At 44.7% G+C, this 25,365-nt stretch overlaps 2 protein-coding genes across 2 annotated transcripts in view; one reads left to right on the forward strand and one right to left on the reverse strand.

Annotated features, from left to right (window-relative positions):
* The window catches only part of CABP7 (calcium binding protein 7), a 52,491-nt gene that overhangs the window by 17,194 nt on the left and 9,932 nt on the right, over window positions 1-25,365 (reverse strand). The window lies entirely within an intron of this gene.
* The window catches only part of CIDEC (cell death inducing DFFA like effector c), a 72,672-nt gene continuing 69,279 nt past the window's right edge, over window positions 21,973-25,365 (forward strand). Inside the window, exon 1 of the mRNA XM_058158395.1 lies at window positions 21,973-22,301. Within this exon, the coding sequence (XP_058014378.1) occupies window positions 22,218-22,301 (84 nt within the window). The 5' untranslated portion in view covers window positions 21,973-22,217. The remainder of the gene's footprint in view (window positions 22,302-25,365) is intronic.

Below are 25,365 nucleotides of genomic sequence, written 5' to 3' on the forward strand. Positions count from 1 at the left end.
TGAAGATTTGTCTTTGTGCGTGTGTGCGGTTTTTATCCACAAAACAAAACGCTTGCTCTCTAATTGGGGAGTGCTTTTGTTCCCTCTTTCCCAAACATGCTTCTAAATTTATAACAATGCCCGTGTTTTCTCTGAACGGTTTTCTCTTTAAGAGAACGCATCGGATTGTTTCCAGGATCGCGAATTCTTCCCCGACGCGTCTCTAAATATGCACATTATTGTTGACAAATCGCCCGAGCTAAATCGGCAAGACCGCAACGATGACAAGAGCTCAGTTTGTGCAATTCAGAATTCGCTGCAGTTCAGGTGTTTGGTAATTCGGCCCGAGAGACGATTCCCTTGGGAACCGAAGAAATGTTTCCTTCCATTTTTAAACCCGTTTCATAGACTCCATTTTTTTTCTTCCAAAGTGATCTTACGTAGAGGTGAAAATGAGTTAGACTGCGCGTACCCCAGAGATCTTGTATACAAGAAAATAAAAGTCACAAGAGACTCTGTCTACAAATTCGTTGTGACATTCCTTGGTAAGACTAAGATAGTTTTCATAAACTAAGGAACAAAGGGACGCAAATGGATTTATTTAACTGATTTATATCCCACCAGCGTTGGCAGCGAAGACACAAAATGCTTCTTCCTATTTTTCCCACAACAACAATCACAACCCTGTGAGATGAGTTGAGCTGAGAGAGAAAGTCACACAGCTGGCTTTTATGACTGAGGCAGGACTAGAACTCACCATCTCCTAGTGATTGGCCTAAAATTATCCAGCTGGCTTTCATGGCTAAAGCAAGACTAAAACTCATTATCTCCTGGCGATTGGCCCAATCGCTTTCATGTCTAAGCTGGGACTAGAACTCACCATCTCCTGATGATTGGGCCAAAGTCATCCACCCGGCTTTCATGCCTAAGGCAGAACTAGAACTCACTGTCTCCTAGTGATTGGGCCAAAATTATCCAGCCACTTTCATGCCTAAAATGGGACTAGAAGTCACTGTCTCCTGGTGCTTGGCCCAAAGTCACCCAGCTGGCTTTCATGTCTAAGGCGGGACTAGAACTCACTGTCTCCTGGTGATTGGCCTAAAGTCACCCAGCTGGCTTTTATGTCTAAGGCGGGACTAGAACTCACTGTCTCCTGGTGATTGGCCTAAAGTCACCCAGCTGGCTTTCATGCCTAAGGTGGGACTATAACTCACCGTCTCCTAGTGATTGGACCAAAGTCACTCGCTCAACTTTCATGCCTAAGGCAGAACTAGAACTCACTATCACCTGAAGATTGGCCCAGCTTTCTTGGCTAATGTGAGACTGGAACTCAACATATCCTAGTGTTTCGGCCAGTGGTGGGTTGCCCCCAGTTTGGACCGGTTCTTGAGAACCGGTAGTAAAACTAGCAGGCGGCTCTGCCCACCGACCCTGACGTCTTCAGGAAGCTTCTGTACATGCGCAGAAGCACACACGCAGAAGGTCCCGTTCAGTGGTGGGATTCAAATAATTTAACAACTGGTTCTCTGCCTTAATGACCAGATGGGTAGGCGTGGCTTGGTGGTCATGTGACCCTGCGGGTGTGGTCAACTCAACATCACTTCGATGGGCGCTTCGCCTTAGCTGTTACAATGTAATAAAGATTAACCAGAGAGGCAGTTTCTGTAAGCAGGGCAATAAAGATGTGGCTAGAAACACCACCAGAATGTTCCTTCCTGCCTTCCTTACAGGATTAGCCCTGTAAAGTGGAAAAAAACAAAATAAGATTTCTTCCAACAACCGGTTCTCCAAACTGCTTAGAAAGTTAACAACCGGTTCTCCCGAATAGGTGCGAACTGGCTGAATCCCACCACTGGTCCCGTTGCAAACCGGTAGTAAAGGTAAATAGAATCCACCCCTGGATTGGGCCAAAGTCACCCACCTGACTTTCATGCCTAAGGAGGAACCAGAACTCACCATTCACCTGGTGATGGGTCCAAAATTACCTACCCAGCTTTCATGTTTAAGGTGGGACTAGAACTCACAAGCACCTGGTTCCTAGCCTGGCACCTTAACCACTAGATCATAAGACTCAGATCCAGCCAGCTTGAAATGAATGAACTGAGTGAGGAGAATCCTGGAGCCTTGCTGGATTTTTCTGCCTTCTTCCTGGTCTTTATTTTTAACAGCCATAAGCCAGGCAGATAAGAAGATTTTCTAATGATCCAGAGGTCTCCAACCTTGGCCTCTTTAAGATTTGTGGACTTCAACTCCCAGAATTTTTCAGCCAGCCATACTGCCTGGGGAATTCTGGGAGTTAAAGTCCACAACAAGTCTTAAAATGGCCAAGGTTGGAGACTCCTCACAAGAGACTCCTGGACAAGCAGCGTTGAATTTAGCTAGGGCAGGGGTCGGCAACCTGAAACACTCAAGGTCGGCACCGGAAGCCTCCATTCAATTCTGCAACCGAACAGAAGTTCAGTTCTCCCATCAGAGTCTCCTCCTAGCGCAGTGTCCTTTTTCCTTTACTTGTCCTAACTGAGTTGTGTCTGTGCCCCCCGAGCCAGCCCTGGTGCCAGAAAGTGACTCAGAGCCGGGCCTGCTACCAGAAAGTGACTTGGACAGTGAGGGGGAAGGGCCGTCAGAACTTACCTCGGGAGCACCGGCTTCCCTGGCTCAGCTCCAGGAGCCAGAAGAAGGCAGGTGAAAGAGATAACGAGGCCTCCATCCCCTGACTCTTTCCCCTCCACCCAGGCCACGCCTGCAGACCCAGCTGACAGCAATCAGGCATGGTTGAATCCTAGGTTTCGTAGGCAGGAGAGGAGGGAACAACAGAAGCAAGGGTGGGGCAGGCCTAGGAAGTGCTGAGTCATGGAGCCACACCCCACAGGATATAAAAGGCAGCCAGAGCTGCTGTGTCTCTTTGTAACAGGCAAATCCACTGATTGACTAGAGCTGAAGTTTGTGACTCGCCAGCGTCGTGGAAGATAACGAGGGCTCTTGGCAGACGCTGGCTCTTTTGCCATCAGAGCTGATAGTGCCGGCTAATTAAGCCATCATTCGGACGGAGGCGGAGGAGGGCAGAACACTTGAGAGCCCTATCAATTGTGGAGCCGACCAGCAACAGGGAGCCGCAGCAGAGGGATGAAAGAGCCACACGCGGCTCCAGAGCCACCGGTTGCTGACCCCTGAGCTAAAGCCACCAAGAAGTTTGCCGTTGTCGGCGTTATTCCCTGCCGAGAAGACATTTCCTTCAATCGGCCAAAAAAATAAATAAAAATAAAATGGCAGCAGGCACAGGACCCTGTCAGAACTGTCCCTCAACGGACAGCGGTTAAAAATGGAGCTGTCGTTCTAATACGAAGTCGGATGAATGTTGACAGCTTAGTGATTCATATCCCGACTCTCTGGAATAAAGCTGCTAAGAGTTTGAGTGGCCTGATCTAAAGGGAGGTAATGGTTGGTTAAAAAAAGAGAAACCATTAAAGGAGAAGAAACACAACTCAATCCTGGCCTGGGGCGGTAGAAACGGTGAGGAGGAGAGTCAGACGAATTCTGGCTCGATTCTGGTGGGGTACCAGGTAGCCCTTGATTTACAGCAGTCCGTTTAAGTGACCTGTTTGAAGTATACAACGGCATATGGAAAAAAGGGACTTAGGGTCGTTTTTTCACACTTACGACCGTTGCAAGCATCCCCCCCCCCGGTCCATGGGATCAAAATCCAGATGCTTGGCAACTCCCCCATAGTTGTGATGGTTGCAGCGTCTCAGAGTACCCACAACTTCTGTGGTTAACACTGCTTCTAGTCTAGTCTAGTCTAGTCTCCTTCCTTCTTCCCTTCTCTTCCTCCTCATTCTATTCTATTCTATTTTCTTCTTCTCTTCTCTTCTCTTCTCTTCTCTTCTCTTCTCTTCTCTTCTCTTCTCTTCTCTTCTCTATTCTATTAAATTCTAATTCTAATTCTAATTCTATTCTATTCTATTATCCTTCATTCTTCCTCCTCCTCCTCCTCCTCCTCATTCTATTCTAGTCTAGTCTAGTCTAGCCTCCTTCCTTCTTCCCTTCTCTTCCTCCTCATTCTATTCTATTCTATTTTCTTCTTCTCTTCTCTTCTCTTCTCTTCTCTTCTCTTCTCTTCTCTTCTCTTCTCTTCTCTTCTCTATTCTATTAAATTCTAATTCTAATTCTATTCTATTCTATTCTATTCTATTCTATTCTATTCTATCTATTCTATTCTATTCTATTCTATTCTCCTTCCTTCTTCCTCCTCCTCCTCCTCATTCTATTCTATTCTATTCTAGTCTAGTCTAGTCTAGTCTCCTTCCTTCTTCCTCCTCATTCTATGCTATTCTATTCTATTTTCTTCTTCTATTCTTTCCTCTCTCTCTTCTCTTCTCTTCTCTTCTCTCTTCTTCTCTCTCTTCTCTCTCTCTTCTCTTCTCTTCTCTATTCTATTCAATTCTATTCTATTCTATTCTATTCTATTCTATTCTCCTTCTTTCTTCTCTCTTCTCTCTCTTCTCTCTCTCTCTCTCTCTCTCTCTCTCTCTCTCTCTCTCTCTCTCTCTCTCTCTCTCTTCTCTTCTCTTCTCTTCTCTTCTCTTCTCTTCTCTTCTCTTCTCTTCTCTTCTCTTCTCTTCTCTTCTCTCTTCCTCCTCCTCCTCCTCCTCTTCATTCTATTCTATTCTATTCTATTCTATTCTATTCTATTCTATTCTATTCTATTCTATTCTATTCTATTCTCCTTCCTTCTTCCCTCCTCCTCCTCCTCCTCCTCATTCTATTCTATTCTATTCTATTCTATTCTATTCTATTCTATTCTATTCTATTCTATTCTATTCTATTCTATTCTATTCTATTCTATTCTATTCTATTCCATTCCACTCCATTGAATGGCCACTTAAAAATGATCGTAAATTGAGGATTACCTTTACCCGAATACCGCATGGTAACTTTTTCATTCATTTGTTTTCCTCCTTCGCACCTCTGCAGACTTTAAAATCCCCCTGAAAATGACCAACATCTCAAAATGCTTGCCCTTCTCTTGTTGTGACTATGCCTTACTTAACCAAGGACAAAGACCAATCAAGTACCCAGATATGAATACAATGGACACATCCAAACCCCCCCCACTCACCACCTGGTGGAGTTGCTGCGTGGCAGACACCTAAAATCCAATGCATAATGCATTTGACAAGCATCCAAGACATAGAGGTATGATGGAAAGCAACTACCAGGGAGGGAGGGGCGGAGGGAGGGAGGGGGAGGCTGGTGCGATGCATAATCACATTTCAGATGATTGAAAAGGGCAAAAAAAAAAAAGCCCCAAACCACCTTTTGCATAACACAACGTGCAATGCGCTGTTAAAAGGGCCTCTGGTGGCTCAGACTACTAAGACAGTCTGTTATTAACACAGCTGCTTGCAATTACTGCAGGTTCAAGTCCCACCAGGCCCAAGGTTGACTCAGCCTTCCATCCTTTATAAGGTAGGTAAAATGAGGACCCAGATTGTTGGGGCCAATAAGTTGACTTTGTATATAAATATACAAATAGGATGAAGACTATTGCTTGACATAGTGTAAGCTGCCCTGAGTCTTCGGAGAAGGGCGGGATATAAATGCAAATAAAAAAACAAACAAACAACCGGTCGTCACAATATGAAAAAGAGGTTGTAACTCTGGAAAAGGGACGCGGTGGCTCAGGGGCTAGGATGTTGAGCTTGTCGGTCGAAAGGTCGGCAGCTCAGCGGTTCGAATCCCTAGCGCTGAGTAACGGGGTGAGCTCCCGTGACTCGTCCCAGCTTCTGCCAACCTAGCAGTTCAAAAGCAGGTAAAAAAAATTCAAGTAGAAAAATAGGGACCACCTTTGGTGGGAAGGTAACAGCGTTCTGTGCATCTTTGGCGTTGAGTCATGCCGGCCACCTGATCACGGAGACGTCTTCGGACAGCGCTGGCTCTTCGGCTTTGAAACGGAGATGAGCACCGCCCCCTAGAGTCGGGAACGACTAGCACATACGTGCGAGGGGAACCTTTACCTTACCGTCTCCCAGATGGTAATTGTTAAAAGAAACAAAAACGGGTGCCCAGGATGAGATGGATCCTTAAGAATGTTTTGAACTTTTCTTAAGGCAGCAGGAGCTATAAAGCTCTTCCAAAGAGGGCAGAAGGCAACCAATGATCCTCTGGGCAATGACGTTGACCCTCTGGAGTGCTGTTGTCGTGTCCCCCTCCCCCTCCGACGACCGGGTCTAGGAAGTCCGTATCAAGCGTGGCCACGAAGCCTCTGCAGCTTTGCCAAATTCCTTTCAGATTTCTCAGGGCAGGCAGGAATCCAAGTTGTGACTTCAGCAAACTAGATGAAACTTTGCTTGACTCAAGGAATGCCAAAAGCAGGTCCTTTATATAGGCTGTGGGGTGTGGCTCCATGACTCAGCATTTATCCAGGCCTGCCCCTCCCTTCCTTCTGCTGGCGTCGCCTCTCAGATCTCCGGAAGCGAGGATCCTCCCACTTTGAATTGTCTTCTGCTGTTTGAGAAAGGGAGGGGTCAGAAGGAGTAGGCCCGAGCAATTCCAATCTGTGGCCGACCTCCCCCAATGGCGGAGCGAAAGGAACACACGCCGTATGAGTGAGGTTTATTTGTTCATTCCTGACATCCTGTCCGGGCATGGGGCCAGGACCGGGGGCTGGAGGCATGACAGGCCGTTCTTCTTCACTATCAGACTCTGGCTCAGATAGCAGGAGATGGGAGGGGCCTGGCTGAGGAGAGGAGGGCGGGCGAGGCACAACAATTTTCCTACAAAATTCTAAGCTGAACAGTGAAGGATGTGAACAAGCCTCTCTTTGTTTTTAGCCACAAAAAAAAAAAAAAAAAAGAACCCCAAAACGGAGAGAGAAAAAGGCGCTTAGTTTTACAGTGTACCCGCATTTTCCTTGCTGCTTGCTCCTCACGTGTGCAGCAGGATGTGCCTTCTCACATCACATTATCAGACTCCGAGTCTGATAGCAGACCCGGGACAAGACGGGAGGGGCTCGGCTGAGGAGAGAAGGGAAGATGAGGCACAACAGCTGTTGTTTTTGCCACTGTGCAATTGGCAAACCAGACACAAGTGCCGTAAGTGAAAATATTCTCTATGGTGCAGCGGTAGAAGGTCACCAGCCGTTTTCCGTTCAGTTGTTGTTCCCTGAGAAGTCTCGGGTAGTATAATCTCTGCTGGGAACCTTTTGACCAGTGCTGCAATGCGAACGCCCCAGGTCAGGTCCTTTTTTTTATGACAACACCCAGAGACTTAAAACTGGCCACTTGCTCCACTCGGTCTCCATTGATACGTCGATCAGGAAGGTCGGCAGTTTGGCGGTTCGAATCCTTAGTCTAGGTCTTCTGCGTGAGCAGGGGTTGGACCAAGGTCCCTTCCCACTCGGTTACTGTCACACTGATAAGCAAGGGCTGGATGTAGGAAGAGAAGTCGCGGTTTTATTGTTTCCTCTGTTTCAGTTTTACAGAAATAGGCCACAAAACGCTGAATTTGATAGCGGGGGGGGGAAAAAACCCAAGAACACCTTAAGACAACGATGGACTGGCGCTGTTGCCCGAGATCACATCTGTTTCCTTCCTGCCAGGTTACCACATGCCAAGACCTGACACTGATGAGTCTTTTTTCGTCTCAAGATAGATCTTGTCTCGACTCCAGCTCTCCATCTGATCATTATCTTGCAGTATTTTAAAAGCCACCTTCAACATGACCTGCCAAGTACATGTCTCTTTTTCTGTCTGTAGCGAAATTTTCCCCATCTCTGGCTTGGAATAATATAACAGCCACTACTGTCCCCCAGCCCGTGCAGCCAGGAATTAATAAAAAGAGAATATTTGGGATAATTGGGTATGTCTGGTTTAATGAAAAGAAGGACTAGGGGAGACAGGATAGCAGTGTTCCAATATCTCAGGGGTTGCCACAAAGAAGAGGGAGTCAAGCTATTCTCCAAAGCACCTGAGGGTAGAACAAGAAGCAATGGGGGGAAACTAATCAAGGAGAGAAGCAACCTAGAACTAAGGAGAAATTTCCTGACAGTTAGAACAATTAATCAGTGGAACAACTTGCCTCCAGAAGTTGTGAATGCTCCAACACTGGAAGTTTTTAAGAAAATGTTGGATAACCATTTGTCTGAAGTGGTGTAAGAGTTTCCTGCCTAAGCAGGGGGTTGGACTAGAAGACCTCCAAGGTCCCTCTCAACTCTGTTCCATTAATAATAACAGAGAATTCCAGAAGGATTGTTAATGAGAATGACTAGAATGACTAGAATGAGAATAAGTGACCAATAGAAATGATGGAATAGAGAACGACGAAAGCAAAATACGTTATGTCGATACAGAATGCTGTAAAATTACCACTAATGTTATGTAATGTTCAATACGTTATGTCTTCACGTGTTTTGTTTTTATATATGTGTGATTGTTTTTTTGTGTTGTTTTTAAAGAAAAACTGTTTAATAACTTTTTTTTTTTAAAAAAGAAAGAATGGAAATTACCAAAAATCAGTAGGTCTTGGCGTATTTGGGGCTTTTCCCATATAAGGTTGAGAGTATCTTGGCGACCTTTCGATGAGGTCCCACTCGTCACCTTCAGGCTGGTGCTTGCGGCTTTGTGCTTGTGCGAGCAAAGTGTGGTCGGAGCTGCCGTCTCTCTATAAATACTGGTGGGGAGGTGGGGAGTGTAGGCTTTGTTGCTGTAAGCAGGTTGGTTGGCTGTGTGGTTATATCTTGATTGGTAGGTGGAGTGGGTATTTGCAGATTAATCGGCTGTTTCGTAGCATCCTGTGTGAGTGTGGTCCTAGTTTGTGCTCATTAGTCTTTTGTGTTGTAACGACCTGGTTAATGGGCTGTGTGGAAACATCCTGAGTTCTGGGAATGTGACCTCCTGTAGTATATCTATATTGCAGTGCTTCCTGTGGACATTTCTGTAGAGATAAGAACCGGAAGCATTTTCTTCCTCGTAATCACAAGAAAAGACTCTAGTCTTAATTTTAATTTTAATTTTCTGGGCCTGTCACCATTCATTAGCAAGGACTAAAGAAGAGGCTGAGTAAAATCAGGTTTATCACACTGTGAGATGCCAGATGTTTGTACAAGTGGGGTGAATCAGAGCACGTCAAACCTTAGTGTGGTTTAATTCATTAGGACATAACTTGCACTGCAAACGTGTATCGGCTCTTGTGACTGCCAAATTATACAGTTTGGCGCACTGTGGAAAGATGCTTGCCACCAGTTCCATAATACAAAGAACAGTTCCTTACTTAGGATGGAAATTGAACACAGAACATAGAATTATAGGGTTGTAAGGGACCTTGGAGGTCTTCTAGTTCAATCCCCTGTCCAAGATAGGAGTGATAGAAATTCTGTATATTTACAGCGCCACAGAGCAAACAAGGAGCACAGTCACCATGTGCTTTACTGCTCAACTGTATAACTGTAATGGGAAACAGGAAACTCTACTTAGAACAAAAGAGCATAGAGTATATGCCATAGATCCAAATTTCTAAACACTGCCATCTACTGGCTGAATACTACTGTAGCTGCTGCATAAAAATACATTCCAACAATGAATTCCAACAAGGAGACCTTTTATCATCTTGGACAAATGGTTGTCCAGTCTCTGTCCGGTGATGGAGCACCCACAACTCCAGGAAGCAAGCCGTTCCACTGATTGATTGTTCCAAGTATCAGGAAAATTTGTCCTTCGTTCTAGATTGGATGGCAGAGATGCAGCCCCACCTTCAATATCCCCTCAATAACTGGTGAAATAACAGACTAAAAGAATTAAATTTAAATTAATAAAATAAGAGAAGAGCAACAAAGATTATGGGACTGGACACGAAAGCATACAATGAATGGTTGCGAGAACTGGCTGCCGGTAGTCCTTGACTTACAACAGTTCATTTAGTGACCGTTCAAAGTTACAATGCCTCTGAAAAACGTGACTTACGACAGTTACAACAGTGTTGGTATTCTGCCGGTTGTATCCAGTTCGGGTGAACCCGTAGCGGCGGCTGCGGAACGCTCCACCCACCCACCCAGATGTCATCACGTCCCATTTTTGACTGTCTGCACATGCGCGGAAGGCTCTGCGGATGCGCTCACATTGGCGAACCAGTAGCGAAGGTAAGTGAATACCACCTCTGAGCTGCAACCTTTGTAGCATCCCCATGACCATGTGTTTAAAAATCAAATGCTTGGCAACTGGCATGGACTTATGACAGTTGCAGTGTCCCAGGGTTATATAATCCCCTTTTGGGACCTTCTGACAAGCAAAGTTGACCGGGAAGCCAGGTAACAACCGGGCTACTAACTTATCACTGATTCACTTAACAACGGTGGCAAGAAAGGTCGTAAAAGGGGGGTCCATCTCCCTTAACAAATGCCTCGCTTAGTGACAGACATGTTGGGCTCAGAAAGTAATTTAGAGTTAGGTGAAGTGTTTTATGGTTGCAACGCTTGGATGGTGGACTTTATCCCTAAAAGATGCTACAGCTAGGTTTGGCTGGAAGAATAGAAACGTTGAGCTCAACGGTGGACGTAATGTCTAGCGTAACAAAGAGAAGGATGAGGGGGGGGGGTGTGATTTGATAAAACTCTTCCAATATTTGAGGGGTCGTTCCAGAGAAGAGACCGGGGGGCGGGGGTCAACCTGTACTCTGAGGGCAGGACAAGAAGGCATTAAGGGTTGTAAACCTAATCTTGCGCAGCTTCTTCTCCGGTAATATTACACTACTAACCAGAGCATACAAAACATTTGCCAGACCAATTCTTGAATACAGTTCATCTGTCTGGAACCCGCACTGCATATCGGACATAAATACAATCGAGAGAGCCCAGAGATATTTCACAAGAAGAGTCCTCCACTCCTCTACCTGCAATATAATTGAACGTGTCCAGAAATATTTTACAAGAAGAGTTCTCCATTCCTCTGAAAACAATAAAATACCCTATCCCACCAGACTTGAAATCCTAGGCTTAGAAAACTTGGAACTCCATCGCCTTCGACAAGACCTAAGTTTAACTCACAGAATCATCTATTGTAATGTCCTTCCTGTTAAAGACTACTTCAGCTTTAATTGCAATAATACAAGGGCAACCAATAGATTTAAACTTAACATTAACCGCTTTAATCTAGATTGCAGAAAATATGACTTCTGTAACAGAATCATCAGTGCTTGGAATACTTTACCTGACTCTGTGGTCTCTTCCCATAATCCTAAAAGCTTTAACCAAAAACTTTCAACTATGGACCTCACCCCATTCCTAAGAGGACCATAAGGGGCGTGCATAAGCGCACAAACGTGCCTACCGTTCCTGTCCTATTGTTTTTCTTTTCTTCTTCCTATATATATATATGCTTATACCTCCTAACATTTACTCATATATATGTTTATATACTATATAATCTTTTTGTATGATGTTGTGACAAAATAAATAAAATAAAATAAAATAAAATAAATAAAATACTTTATGCCACCAGACTCCAAATTTTGGGCTTAGAAAACTTAGAACTACGCCGACTTCAGACTGACCTAAGCATAGTACAGAAAATTATCTACTGCAATGCACTACCTGTCAACAACTACTTCATCTTCAACCACAACAATACACGAGCACACAATAGATACAAGCTTAAGGTGAACCGCACAAAACTCTATTGCAGAAAATACGGCTTCAGCAACAGAGCGGTCAATGCCTGGAATGCACTACCTGACTCTGTGGTTTCATCCCCAAACCCCCAAAATTTTAACCTTAGACTGGCTAATGTCGACCTCACCCCATTCCTAAGAGGTCTGTAAGGGGGCGTGCATAAGCGCACCAGCGTGCTTACCGTCCCTGTTCCCTTTAATTGTATTCACTTTATGCTTATACTTATATATATATATATGATCTAACACGTACTCGACAAATAAATAAAAGAAGTTAACAGGTGGAAGCTCATCAAAGAGAGACCCAACCTCGAAGTAAGGAGAGTCACTCAAAATCTTTGCAAATGTGCTGCGACGGAGAGATTTACTACTGCAGTTCTGTTCGGAGGACAGCAGAGGTAGCAACGCACTTCTGATCCAGCCTCCGTCTGTCTGTTGATTCACGGGGGGGGGGGGGGGCAAAGATGACTGGGTTGTTGAGGGGGACATTTGTCCTGTACGGTGGGTTTTACAGGAGGCAGCATGCAGTGCAGAGATAAGCCCCCCCCCCACCGCATGGGTGATTCACGGTCACCTGTTGTTGCCAACCTCAGAGGAGAAGGAATATCCTACCATTCATAGCTTAGCTTGGGCTGAATGCAGGATGAGAAGGAAGGAGAGAGGAAAACTGGGAAGCCCTTGCCTAGTAGCCAAATGGATAGGCGGAATGTAATGGTGTGTGTGAATGTCCTTGGGAGCTGGGAGGGAAGAATGGCTGTTAGGGAAGGGTAAGATAAGAGAGGGCAGAGCCTGCAGCTGCATAACGGAGCCCCGAGAAAGAAACTCCCGGATTTCTCTCAAGCTATAAAAATAGACGGTGGGAGATTTGTACTTTCAGATTCTTGCAAGATTCTTTTTAATGCTGCCTTACAATAATAGAGTACAATTAGCTCGGCTGAGTTGTGTTTCCTGTTGGGTCTGCCAGGTCTCTATGTAACAATGGCCCTTGCCTCTCCTTTTATATTGGTTAAGATAGGGAGGGTGTTTTCTGAATTTCTTTCTCTGCTGGGAGAGGAGAGGAGAGAGGGAGAGAAAGGGGAGAGGAGGGGAGGAAATGGGAGGACAGGGAGACAGAGCGGGAGAGGAGGGGAGGAAATGGGAGGGGAGGACAGGAGAAGTGGACAGGAAGAGAGAGGGAGAAAGGGAGAGGGAGAATGAATGGGGAGGGGAGGAGAAAAGAGGAGAGGAGGGGAAGAGAAGAGAAAGGGAGAGAGGAGGAAACAGGAGGGAGGGAGAGGAGAGAGGGAGACGAGGAGAGGAAATGGGAGGACAGGGAGACAGAAGGAGAGAGAGGGAGGGAGGAGAAGAGAGGAGAGGAGAGGAGAAAGGGAGAGGAGGAGGAAACAGGAGGACAGGGAGACAGAGGGAGAGAGGAGAAGAGGGAGGGAGGAGAAGAGAGGAGAGGAGAAAGGGGGAGAGGACGGGAGGAAATGGGAGGGGAGAACAGGAGGGGACAGGAGGGGAGAGGGAGAGGGAGAATGAGAGGGGAGGGAAGCAGAGGAGTGGAGAGGAGAGGGGAGGGGAGGAGAAGAGAAGAGAAGGGAGGGGAGGGGAGGAGAAGAGAGGCAGAGAGCTCAACCAAGAATCTTTTAGATTTTAGCGTGATTGTTAAGCCAAAATACTCCTTAACAACAAAATTCCAGATTTTTTTGTGGTCTCTGACCTTCCCTAAGCTGAGAAAAAGATTCTCTAAAGATTCTCCTTCCTTCCTTCCATCCACACTTCTCCAAGGCAGTCCTTGTAAAATCCCTATAGCTGTCTTGGCGGTGGCTGGAACCGTCCGTGTCACACGTAATCCTACATTGTAAATTTTACAGAGGCCTGGGGTCAATTTACATTGCGCCCCCGCTAGATCACTTCCCTAGGAGACCCAATAAATTTTACACGAACTTTCTCCTTCGGGATTTAAAACCATTCATTGTATCTGCCGCAGCCGAACGTCGTGTCACTAATGATGAAGGCAAGGTATAATTGGTCAAAGACAAATTTACCTTTGCGTTAAAATATTACTTGGTTTGTTATATCTTGACCATTCATTGTAGAGGATAAATCATTTTTGTTTTTATTTTATATCGATTTAGATTTCTCTCCTGGATAGCAATTGTACCAGGGGTAAAATGCTCCCGGTTCGGACCGGATCGCCCGATCTGGTAGTGATGGCGATGGGTGGTTCGGAGAACCGGTAACAAAAATCCCTGTGCCTTCCATGTCCGGCTGAGCTGCGCGATCATCAGAGGTTTTTTAAAAAAAACTTTTAAAAGTATTTTTTCTTCGGCTGAAAACATGCTTTTAAAAGTAAAAAAAAAAAAAGCGTCTGATGATCGCGCAGCCTTTAAAAAAAGCCCCTTTAAAAGCATTTTTTTCTACAACCTCTTCGGCTGAAGAAGTTGTAAAAAAAAATGCTTTTAAAAGACTCTGACGATCAGGCAACTCAGCTGGGATCGCCAGAGTGTTTTAAAAGCATTTTTTTCTACAACCTCTTCGGCCGAAGAGGTTGTAGAAAAAAATGCTTTTAAAAGTTAAAAAAGAAGAAGTTGGCCATACCCACCCAGTCACATTACACCCCCCCCCACCAAGCCACGCCCACAGAACCGGTAGTAACAAATTTTACATTTCACTACTGAATTGTATTAACACTGTAATGCAGGTTTGATTGTTATAATTGTGTGATTTATTTTGCTAGCTGCTAGTACATATTAATGTACCGTGTTTCCCCGAAAATAAGACCTCCCCAGATAATAAGACCTATCCTGAAAATAAACCCTCCCCCCCCAAAAAAAATAAGTCCTCCCCAAAAAATCAGCCCTCCCTGAAAATATTTAACCACATCCCTGCCATTTCCTCTGGTTAAGGTGACAGAGCTGGAAATCAAGGGAGACGTCAAGAGGAGCCCCGCGAGGGTACTCCTCCTCACCCCACTGTCCACTTCCATTTATATCCTGAGTTAAAGCACACACGCGCATCCCTATCTCACGTTTCTACACCTGCAAACATCATCATCATCATCTTCATTTAACGACCCCACAATCCCATGCAGGGTGGAGTCTGGGTAGCTGAACGGCTCTAGCAGAGTGTTTTAATGGCCAGATGCCTTTCCTGTTGCCAGTACGGAGTTTTCCTCAGCAGATATATCCTCAGTGTGCCCAGAGAGAAAGAAATAGCTGCCTCTACCTAGGATCGAACTCGCAACCTGCTGATTGTGAGGCGAGAGCTCCACCTCCTAGGCCACTCCTTCTACACCTGTACAATTTAGGGCAATGAAGATTTGAGCGTCTTCAATTAAAAAAAAAGAAATAATTAGAAAGTCAATTCCGGAGCAATAACGAACAGGATGAATCTGGGTTTATTTTTTTTTAAGTTCATTTAAGAATTTACGCTTGATTAGGCTGTTCCTTAAATAAGCAATTTCTACCAGCGGACCCTGGGAAAGGCATTAATTCAGCCGAATTATGCCGCTGTTTCCCATAAGTGTGGGAGATCATTTTACGCAGTGGCGAAGGGGAGGGAGGGGGGATCCAAACGAGAGAAAGCACATCTCCATGACATTTGCCGATTTATTTCATCTGCGGGAAAGCAAAGCGGGCGCCATTGCTATAAATTGAAATCGGAGCACAATGCGCCCCAGGATAATTTGAGGCGGTTCATCCTGCTTGTTCAATCCGCTCTATCTAGAGTTAATGTTGGGGAGGGGGCTTCAAGGACCCTTTAAGGGAATCTGGATTTGAACAGGATACGGCCACGGTCATTAAGAGGAGACGTTCCCTAGTGACGTTCCACCCAGAGGTGGAATCAGGAGGCTATGGGGTCCAATCCTAGGTAGAGGCAGATATTTCTCTCTCTCGGCGCACTGAGAATATATCTGCTGAACAAAACTCTGTACTGGCGACAGGAAAGGCATCTGGCCATTAAAACATTCTACTAGCTTCATTCAATTGCCTAGACTCTACCCTGCAAGAGATTATGGGGTCGTTAAAAGATGATGATTAAGAGCAAACTTTCTCACAATCTATTAATCATCACAATATTGACCAAGACTTATAGAAATAGCTTACAGGAAGTCCTTACATCCCATTTTGAAAAGGAGACCACCAGAAAATACCAAGGTGGGACGTCTAAGAAACAACAGCAAACCGTTTCCGCAGGTGACTTTCAACAGGATGAGGGTCTGCTAGCTAGACAATTGTTGTGACCCAGGTCCAAGTAGGTAGTAGTAGACCGGTTGGATCGCCTTGCAGTCCAAGGGAGCAATCAGTTCAAAAACAAACAGACTTTATTAGAACAGCTGAGAATTAACTCATTCTCAGCGTAGCCCAAACTAAATCAAAGCAAATTCTCCGTAACACAATTCTTCAGTCTTATCACCAACCTTGGTCTACTTAGGCAAACTGCCAAAGGCTTTTCTTGGCAAAGGTTCAAAAGCAGAAGATGCCGACAAGAAATAAATGCAGCAAGACAAGGAGCAAGGCTATCAACGTTGTTTTCCAGCAAAGAGCCCAAACGCCGTTGCTGGTCTTTTAAGCCTTATGGGAGGGGCCAATCATCTCTTGGCCTTACTCCCAAGTCGTCCTCTTTGCTTGAGCTGCTCTTGCCTTCTAGCAGCTCTTCTCATGCGTAAATTAGAAACAGGTTCCTCCTGTTCCTCTGCCTCACTACTGTCAGCCTCTGGAGGCTCCGGAGTCTGCACATCACTCCCAGATGGCCCTGGCCCCACCTCAGCCTCCGACACAGAGCCTTCATCCGGGCCTTCCCCAGCTTCCAGGACTGGCCCATGTTCTTCCTCACTCATCGCTGTCTGACTCTGTTGCCAGCTCTGCAGGCTGCTGGCGGACCACAACAACAATGAGAGGCTCCAGCTCCCATCTGCCACAGCACAGCACAAAGGGCTGTGATGAACGATTGAGGACGAACGATGAAAACTGTAGCCTAACAACCATGACACATTCTGCCCCTACCAGGAGAATTGAAGCTGTGCCTGGAGGATAAGCTAACCTGGTTTTCTCTCTACTTGGTTGCTCTCCTTTTCATCTCCTTTGACATCCAGAGCTGTAAATCATCCCAGCAAAATAATAGAGACGCACAACAACAATATCATTTTCTTGGCCAGATACTGTCAGAATCGAAAGATCTAAATGAGGGACCGGAGCTTCAACTAGTTCTTCTTCTCCCTGCCTGAATGCTGCAATGCGTTATAGTGCCTCTCCTCAGAAGAACTCTTCACTTCCTTTCAAAGGAGAAGACAATCTTGGAGAATTCTTCTGGAGATGAGGTAGTAGGCAAAAATGCGACCATGAACGGCCTTGGTCTGGTCCTTTGTCCCGTGATCTTCTACCTCCTGGACTTTCCACCCTTCCATCTTACATTAAGGAAGACATCAAGAGAGAGAGAGAGAGCCTTGGTTGGAGAGGTCCTTGTTGGAGAAACAACTGGAGGAGGTCTATCTCTTTTCCTGGAGAACTTTGGAGAACTTATCTCCTCCATTCAGGTGTGTTTGTGCAGGTTGCTTTTGTTTTTGTTATTTGTGAAGTCATGTTCGACCCATCGTGACCCCATGGACAAGGTTCCTCCAGGCCTTCCTGTCCTCTACCATCTCCCGGAGTCCATTGAAACTCACACCGATTGCTTCAGTGACTCCATCCAGCCACCTTGTTCTCCGCCGTCCCCTTCTTCTTTTGCCCTCCATCGTTCCCAGCATTAGGCTCTTCTCCAGTGAGTCCTTCCTTCTCATTAGATGGCCAAAGGATTTTGAGTTTCGTCTTCAGGATCTGGCCTTCTAAAGAGCAGTCAGGGTTGATCTCCTCTAGGACTGACCGGTTGGATCGCCTTGCAGTCCAAGGGACTCGCAGGAGTCTTCTCCAGCACCAGAGTTCAAAGGTCCAAATTCTTCTTCACTATAGGAGCTTCCCCCTCCCCTCCTCTTCCCTCCTTTCCTTTCCTCTCCTCTCCTTTCTCTTCCCCTTCCCTCTCTCCTTTCCTTCTTTCCCTATCTCCTCTCCCCTCCTCTCCCCTCCTCATCCCTCCTCTCCTCTCCTCTCCTCTCCCCTCCCTCTCTTCCCCTTCTTTCTCTCCTTCCTTCCTGCTCTCCTCTCCCCTCCCCTCCTCTCCTCTTCCTTCCTCTCCTTTTCTCCTCTCACTTAGCAACAGAAATTTTGGGCTCCATTATGATCATAAATTGAGGATGGCCTGTATTTTATCAAAAAAAAAAAAAAGAAAGAAAGAAAGAAAGAAAAGAAAAAAGACAGACAGACAGACAGAAAGAAAGAAAGAAAGAAAGAATGAAAGAAATGAAGGAAGGAAGGAAGGAAGGAAGAAGAAAGAAAGAAAGAGAAAAAAGAAAGAAAGAAGGAGAAAATAAATGAAACTTCCACAAACTGGGGCAGTTTTTCTTTTTGGGAGATCCAGATAATGGTTATGAAGGATGGCTGTGCCGTTTCTTCTTCTTCTTCTTCTTCTTCTTCTTCTTCTTCTTCTTCTTCTTCTTCTTCTTCTTCTTCTTCTTCTTCTTCTTCTTCTTCTTCTTCTTCTTCTTCTTCTTCTCCTTCTCCTTCTTCTCCTTCTCCTTCTTCTTCTTCTTTTTTTTAATTTCAGAAGTTTAATTCCTGCCTTCTGGCATCAAGTTCTCCGACAAAGCCGGCTACAGTTTACTAGCGTATCGGTTGCTTCGAAACAGATAAAGAAAGAAAGAAACGCAGGAGGAAAAAAACAAACGTATGTTAAACTCATTCAAAAGCAGATGGTATCAGTGAGACGAAAGCTGGCTCTGCCACCCCCTGGAAAGGCAATTTAGAGATGGCTCAATTCAGAGATGTCCTTGGAGTTTGTCACCTTCTCCCTTAAAAAAAAAAAAAAAGAAAAGAAAAACAGGAGATAAAGAGAGATAAACATTCTGCCTTCATTGCTCCTGGTTAGGGGAGAACTTCAAGGTAAAAAAAATATATATAAAGGCTATAGAGAAAAAAGCGGAAAGCAAGCAAGGGATAGCCAACCGTGGCGACTTGAAAGCTTGTGGACTTCAACTCCCAGAATTCCCCAGCCAGCTTAGCAGCACCCTGGCTAGGTGGCTCAGTGGCTAAGACACTGAGCTTGCCGATCAGAAAGGTCGGCAGTTCCGTGGTTCGAATCCCTAGGACGGGGGTCTCTTGCGCGAGCAGGGGGTTGGACTAGATGACCTCCAAGGTCCCTTCCAACTCTGTTACGATTAACACCAGGACGTATCAAGTCCTAGGATGCATCAAGAGAGGGATAGAATCAGAATCGAGTGGAAGGGGCCTTGGAGGTCTTCTAGTCCAGCCCCCTGCTCAAGCAAGAGATCTTATTCCATTTCAGACAAGTGGCTGTCTAGTCTCTTCTTAAAAACCTCCAGGAATGAAGTACCCACAACTTCTGGTGGCAAGCTGTTCCGCTGATTAATTAACAGAATAACAGAGTTGGAAGGGACCCTAGAGGTCTTCTAGTCCAGCCCCTTGCACAAGCAGGAGATCTTATTCCATTTCAGACGAGTAACTGTGTAGTCTCTTCTTAAAAACCTCCAGTGATGAAGCCCCCACCACTTCTGGTGGCAAGCTGTTCCACTGGTTAATTGTCCTCCCTGTTAGGAAGTTTTCTCTTTAATTTCAGGTTGTTTCTCTCCTGGATTAGTTTCCATCCATTGTTTCTTGTTCCTGCCTTTAGATATTTTGAAAAATAAGTTGACCCCCTCTTCTTTGTGTCAGCCTCTCTAATACTGGACTACCACTACCATGTCACCCCCCCCTAGTCCTTCTTATTTCTAGGCTGGCCAAACCTGCAAACCGTTCTTCATATGTTTTAGTCTCCAGGCCTTTAATCATCTTAGTTGCTCCGCTTTGCGCTTCCAGATCGCGTGAAGCGTTGATACCAATTTAGAATGCCTTGGTAAGGCTACACTTGGAATGTCGCATCCAGGTTTGGTCAACATGATACGAAAGAGATGTGGATCCTTTAGAAAGAGTGCAGAGAAGAGCAATGAGGATGATTAGGGGACTGGAGGCTAGAACATATGAAGAACCGTTGCAGGAATTAGGTATGTTTAGTCCAGTGAAAAGAAGGACTAGAGGAGACATGATAGCAGTTCTTCCAATATCTCAGGGGCTGCCCCAAAGAAGAGGCAGTCAAGCTATTCTCCAAAGCGCCTGAAGGCAGGACAAGAAGCAATAGGTGGAAACTCATCAAGGAGAGAAGCAACCTAGAACTAAGGAGACATTTCCTGACAGTGAGAACAATTAATCAACGGAACGACTTGCCTCCAGAATAGAATAGAATAGAATTTATTGGCCAAGTGTGATTGGACACACAAGGAATTTGTTTTGGTGCATATGCTCTCAGTGTACATAAAAGGAAAAAAAATACCTTCATCGAAGAAGTGATGGATGTTCCATCACTGAAGGTTTTTAAGAAGAGATTGGACAGCCATTTGTCTGGAATGCTTTAGGGTCTCCTGCCTGAGCAAGGGGTTGGGCTAGAAGACCTCCAAGTGTCCCTTCCAACCCCTATTGTTCTCTGTTTTACTAAGACCTCAACTCACGGAAAAACAGTCCAACATCCATTCAACCTAAGAATCTTGGTCCAGTCTAAAATCAAGCCAGTTTGTTCTCCTGTAGCTCAGAATCCAAGCGTTGTCTCATATATTCCCACCCGTGCAGAGGCCTTGAGCCACAACTGCATGCAAAAAGCAATTGGAGAGCGGAGGAACGCCTTATCGAATTCCAACCTTCGTCATTCCAACCTTTGTGCATGAAGACTCCAGCTGCAATCGCAGCCTATCTCCACCCCCACCCACCCCCCGGCTAATTCAATTAACACATCCTTTGGTTTTATTTTTATTTATTTATCTTATTTATTTATTTTGCTGGCTGTGCACCATATCACCATACCTACTCCTGGAGAAGTGCCTTCTCTCTCTCTCTCTCTCTCTCTCTCTCTCTCTCTCTCTCTCTCAGCCCACAACCCATGTTTAAAAACCAAGCAAGGACTTTTTGCACATTAGCAAAATGTGGCTGCCAAAGCTTTCAATCAAGTTAAACACACCGCCCGCCTGTTTGCTTGCCAGTGCGGTCTGAAATTCGAAATGGATATGTTAATGCACTTTCTTGTTTGCACTAGAGGTTGCTTCAGCTGTTCTATCTGGGGGGGAACAGTTGGTTTTTAAAAAAGCGGCTTTACCTCTCCTAAATAAACATGACTTTCCTACATGGGTGTTTTTTTTTGTGTTTTTTTTGGGGGGGCACTGCACTCTCCAACAGCTGAAAATGTTCCATCTATGGCTTCCATCCTCCCAGGCCAGGCGATTCCATTAGAAGCTGGCTTGCTAAAGACCCCAAATTTGTTCGTTGTCTTCCCCACTCCCCGGTCAAATATTTTCCCTGTGAACGGGGTTTGGGAACGATTTTCCCAAACCCCGTTTGAAAAAAAAAACGTAGGCATGTCAGAATTCCCTTTGGCTACCCCTTGCATTATTTATTTATTTATTTTCCTCCTTTTCATTTCATTCCTCCTTCCAAAATATCCAGCAGCCAAAATCTGAAAACGGTGCCCTTCGTTTCGAGTCTTAAGGGGGGGGAAAAAAATCAAAAAACTGCAAGTTTTTTTTTTCTGAGTAGGTTTACTGCAAAAACAAAAAAAATAAAATAAAAAAAATGAAGACATACGGCAGCCCTCCAGATCGTAGAAAATATTGTGCGGCTCGTATAAGCGCGAAATGCGTGGATTGTCACATTTCAATCCGGCGGCTGCGATTGGAAATAACAAACACAAACAACTTTCTTGTTGTAGGATGGCAGCGGGGGTCGGGAAATTTATTTTGGAGGCGGAAGGGGTGGGGAGATCTGACCTGCTTGCGATGCTCCCCGAGCCACGGCAAGCAAATCAGAATAATTTTTAATGAGATGGATGGAAGAGAGGTTACGTAATCAAGGAGAGGCAATGCTTCTTGCAGCTTTCTGAAGCCTCCAGAGACCCCTCCGAGGTCCTTAACTTGCAAATAAAAAATAAATTAGAGAAAAGCTGGAAATGCTGAAGTCCTGAAAGGATGTCAGGCCGACAGCTCCATTCTGCTGTGTGGTTTTTACCGACAGGCCTCAACTTGCAACCGTAAACCGAGCCCCACATTTCGGGTGCTAAACGAGTTTCAATTAGAATTAGAATAGAATTTTTTTTTTAATTGGCCAAGTGTGATTGGACACACAAGAAATTTGTCTTGGTGCATACGCTCTCAGTGTACATAAAAGAAAAGATATGTTCATCAAGGTACAACATTTACAACACAATTGATGGTCAATATATCAATATAGATCATAAGGATTGCCAGCAACAAGTTATAGTCATACAGTCATAAGTGGAAAGAGATTGGTGATGGGAACTATGAAACGATTAATAGTAGTGCAGATTCAGTAAATAGTCTGACAGTGTTGAGGGAATTATTTGTTTAGCAGAGTGATGGCCTTCGGGAAAAAACTGTTCTTGTGTCTAGTTGTTCTGGTGTGCAGTGCTCTATAGCGTCGTTTTGAGGGTAGTAGTTGAAACAGTTTATGTCCAGGATGCGAGGGATCTGCAAATATTTTCACGGCCCTCTTCTTGATTCGTGCAGTATACAGGTCCTCAATGGAAGGCAGGTTGGTAGCAATTATTTTTTCTGCAGTTCTAATTATCCTCTGAAGTCTGTGTTTTTCTTGTTGGGTTGCAGAACCGAACCAGACAGTTACGGAGGTGCAAATGACAGACTCAATAATTCCTCTGTAGAATTGGATCAGCAGCTCCTTGGGCAGTTTCCCCCCCCCCCCCGTTTTACCATGCTTCGCCTCTGTCGCTAAGCTAAGCAGATCCCTGCGGTCGTTAAGTGAATTGGGCAGCGGTTAAGAGAATTCTGGCTTCTCCCCCTGGATACTTTGCTTGCTGGAAGCCAGTAGGGAAGGATTACCGATGGGGATCATGTGACCGTGAGAATGTTGCAACTGTCATAAGTACATGCCAGTTGCCAAGCACTTTGAATTTTGATCACGTGACCATGGGAAAGTGGCAATGGGCAATGAGTAAGCCGCCTTTTTTCTTAGTTCTGTTGTAACTTCGAACTGTGACTAAATAAATGGTTATAAAATGGTTATTCCAGGGGGCTGTGTTTGCTGATGTTACAACCTCTTTGTTGTTGTTAGTTGCAAAGTCGTGTCCCACCCATTGCAACCCCATGGACAACATTCCTCCAGCCTTCCTGTCCTCTACCATCCTCTGGAGACCATTTAAGCTCACGCCGACTGCTTCAGTGACTCCATCCAGCCACCTCGTTCTCCGCCGTCCTCTTCTTCTTTTGCCCTCCATCATTCCCAGCATTCGGCTCTTCTCCAGTGAGTCCTTCCTTCTCATTAGGTGACCAAAAGATTTGAGTTTCCTCTTCTAAAGAGCAGTCAGGGTTGATCTCCTCTAGGACTGACTGGTTGGATCGCCTTGCAGTCCAAGGGACTTGCAGGAGTCTTCTCCAGCACCAGAGTTCAAAGGCCTCCATTCTTTGGCACTCAGCCTTCCTTATGGTCCAACTTTCAAAGCCATACATGGCAACTGGGAAAACCTTGACTAGACGCACTTTTGTTGGCGGGGTGATGTCTCTGCTTTTTAGTACGCTGTCTAGCTCTGCCATAGACAACTTAGAACTACGCCGACTTCAATTTGACCTAAGCACAGTACATAAAATTATCTACCCCAATGTCCTACCTGTCAATGACTACTTCAGCCTCAATCACAACAATACACGAGCAAATAATAGATACAAACTGAAGGTAAACCACTCCAACCTGGATTGCAGAAAATATGACTTCAGCAATAGAGTGGTCAACGCCTGGAATGCACTACTTGACTCTGTAAATTCTTTCCCAAACCGCCAGAACTTTAAGCTTAAACTGTCTACTGTTGACCTCATCCCATTCCTAAGAGGTCTGTTAGGGGCGTGCATAAGCGCACCTGCGCGCCTACCGTCCCTGTCCTAATTTTTTTTTTTTTTGGAATTTATATCCCGCCCTTCTCCGAAGACTCAGGGCGGCTTACATTGTGTAAGGCAATAGTCTCATCCATTTGTATATTATATACAAAGTCAACTTGTATTGCCCCCACAACAATCTGGGTCCTCATTTTACTTACCTTATAAAGGATGGAAGGCTGAGCCAACCTAGGGCCTGGTGGGACTCGAACCTGCAGTAATTATAATTGCAGGCAGCTGTGTTAATAACAGACTGCATTAGCCTGTTGAGCCACAAGAGGCCCCATAATATTCCTTTTTTTACTTACTCTTTTCACGTATCCAAATTATGTTTATATTTTTACCTCTTATCTTATCTATGATGGACAAAAAAATAAATAAAATAAATAAATAGCTTTCCTCCCCAGGAGTAAGCCTCTAAGCCTCCACTAATTTAAATATTGGTTTATCCTAACGGCTACTACAGTATATAGGAACCATACAGATTTTGTACCTAAGCTCTAAACTCAATACCGTTGAGTCCAGTAAACGAAAGAGTTTGGTGACATTCTGGTTTGATGGACATTAGATTCCAAACGACCCTGAATCCTTGAAGTGGACAAACACTTATCTAAAGAAATGTCGGGAATCCAGTGGCCAGGGTTGTTACTCTACAGTCATATATGCTCGATGAAAAAAAAAACCACATATCAAACATATTGTTAAATATAATACGTGGAAGGCAAAATTGTTGAAGAATCATAAGATATGAAATTGAGCTAAGAATAGAAGTAACTGCAAATATAAATAAGGATGTAATTTAAGACAGAGATATATAGAATTAGAAATGTTGTAAATATGTACGTTATGATAGAGATCCCGATATAGAAAAGCTGTTATTAGTGGGGAATTTTTGTTATGTTAAGCATCAGAAAGCTAAACAAGAAAAAATGGATGGAAACTAATCACGGAGAGAAGCAAACTGGAATTAAGGAGAAACTTTCTGACAGTGAGATCGGCAACAGAGGGAAACTTATGAAGGAGAGAAGCAATTTAGAACTAAGGAGGAATTTCCTGACAGTGAGAACAATTAACCAGTGGAACCGCTTGCCTCCAGAAGTTATGGGGGCTCCATCACTGGAGGTTTTCAAAAAGAGATTGGACAGCCGTTTGTCTGGAATGGTAATAGGGTCTCCTGCTTGAGCTCCTGTCCCCTTCCCTTCCCTTCTCTTCCCTTCCCTTCCCTTCCCTTCCCCAGCTGTGCTGTGCTGTGCTGTGCCATTCCGTTCCATTCCATTCCATTCCATTCTACTCCACTCCACTCCACTCCATTCCACTTATTCTATTCTATTCTATTCTATTCTATTCTATTCTATTCTATTCTATTCTATTCTATTCTATTCTATTCTACTCTACTCTACTCTACTTCCTTCTTTCCTTATTCTATTCCATTCCATTCCATTCCATTCCACTCTACTCTACTCCACTCCACTCCATTCCACTTATTCTATTCTATTCTATTCTATTCTATTCTATTCTATTCTATTCTATTCTATTCTATTCTATTCTATTCTATTCTATTCTATTCTCCTCTCCTCTCCTCTCCTCTCCTCTCCTCTCCTTCCTTCTTTCCTTATTCTATTCCATTCCATTCCATTCTTCCATTCTACTCTACTCCACTCCACTCCATTCCATTCCTATTCTATTCTATTCTATTCTATTCTATTCTATTC

The sequence above is a fragment of the Ahaetulla prasina genome, chromosome 15, assembly GCF_028640845.1.
Source record: "Ahaetulla prasina isolate Xishuangbanna chromosome 15, ASM2864084v1, whole genome shotgun sequence".
Taxonomy (NCBI): Eukaryota; Metazoa; Chordata; class Lepidosauria; order Squamata; family Colubridae; genus Ahaetulla; species Ahaetulla prasina.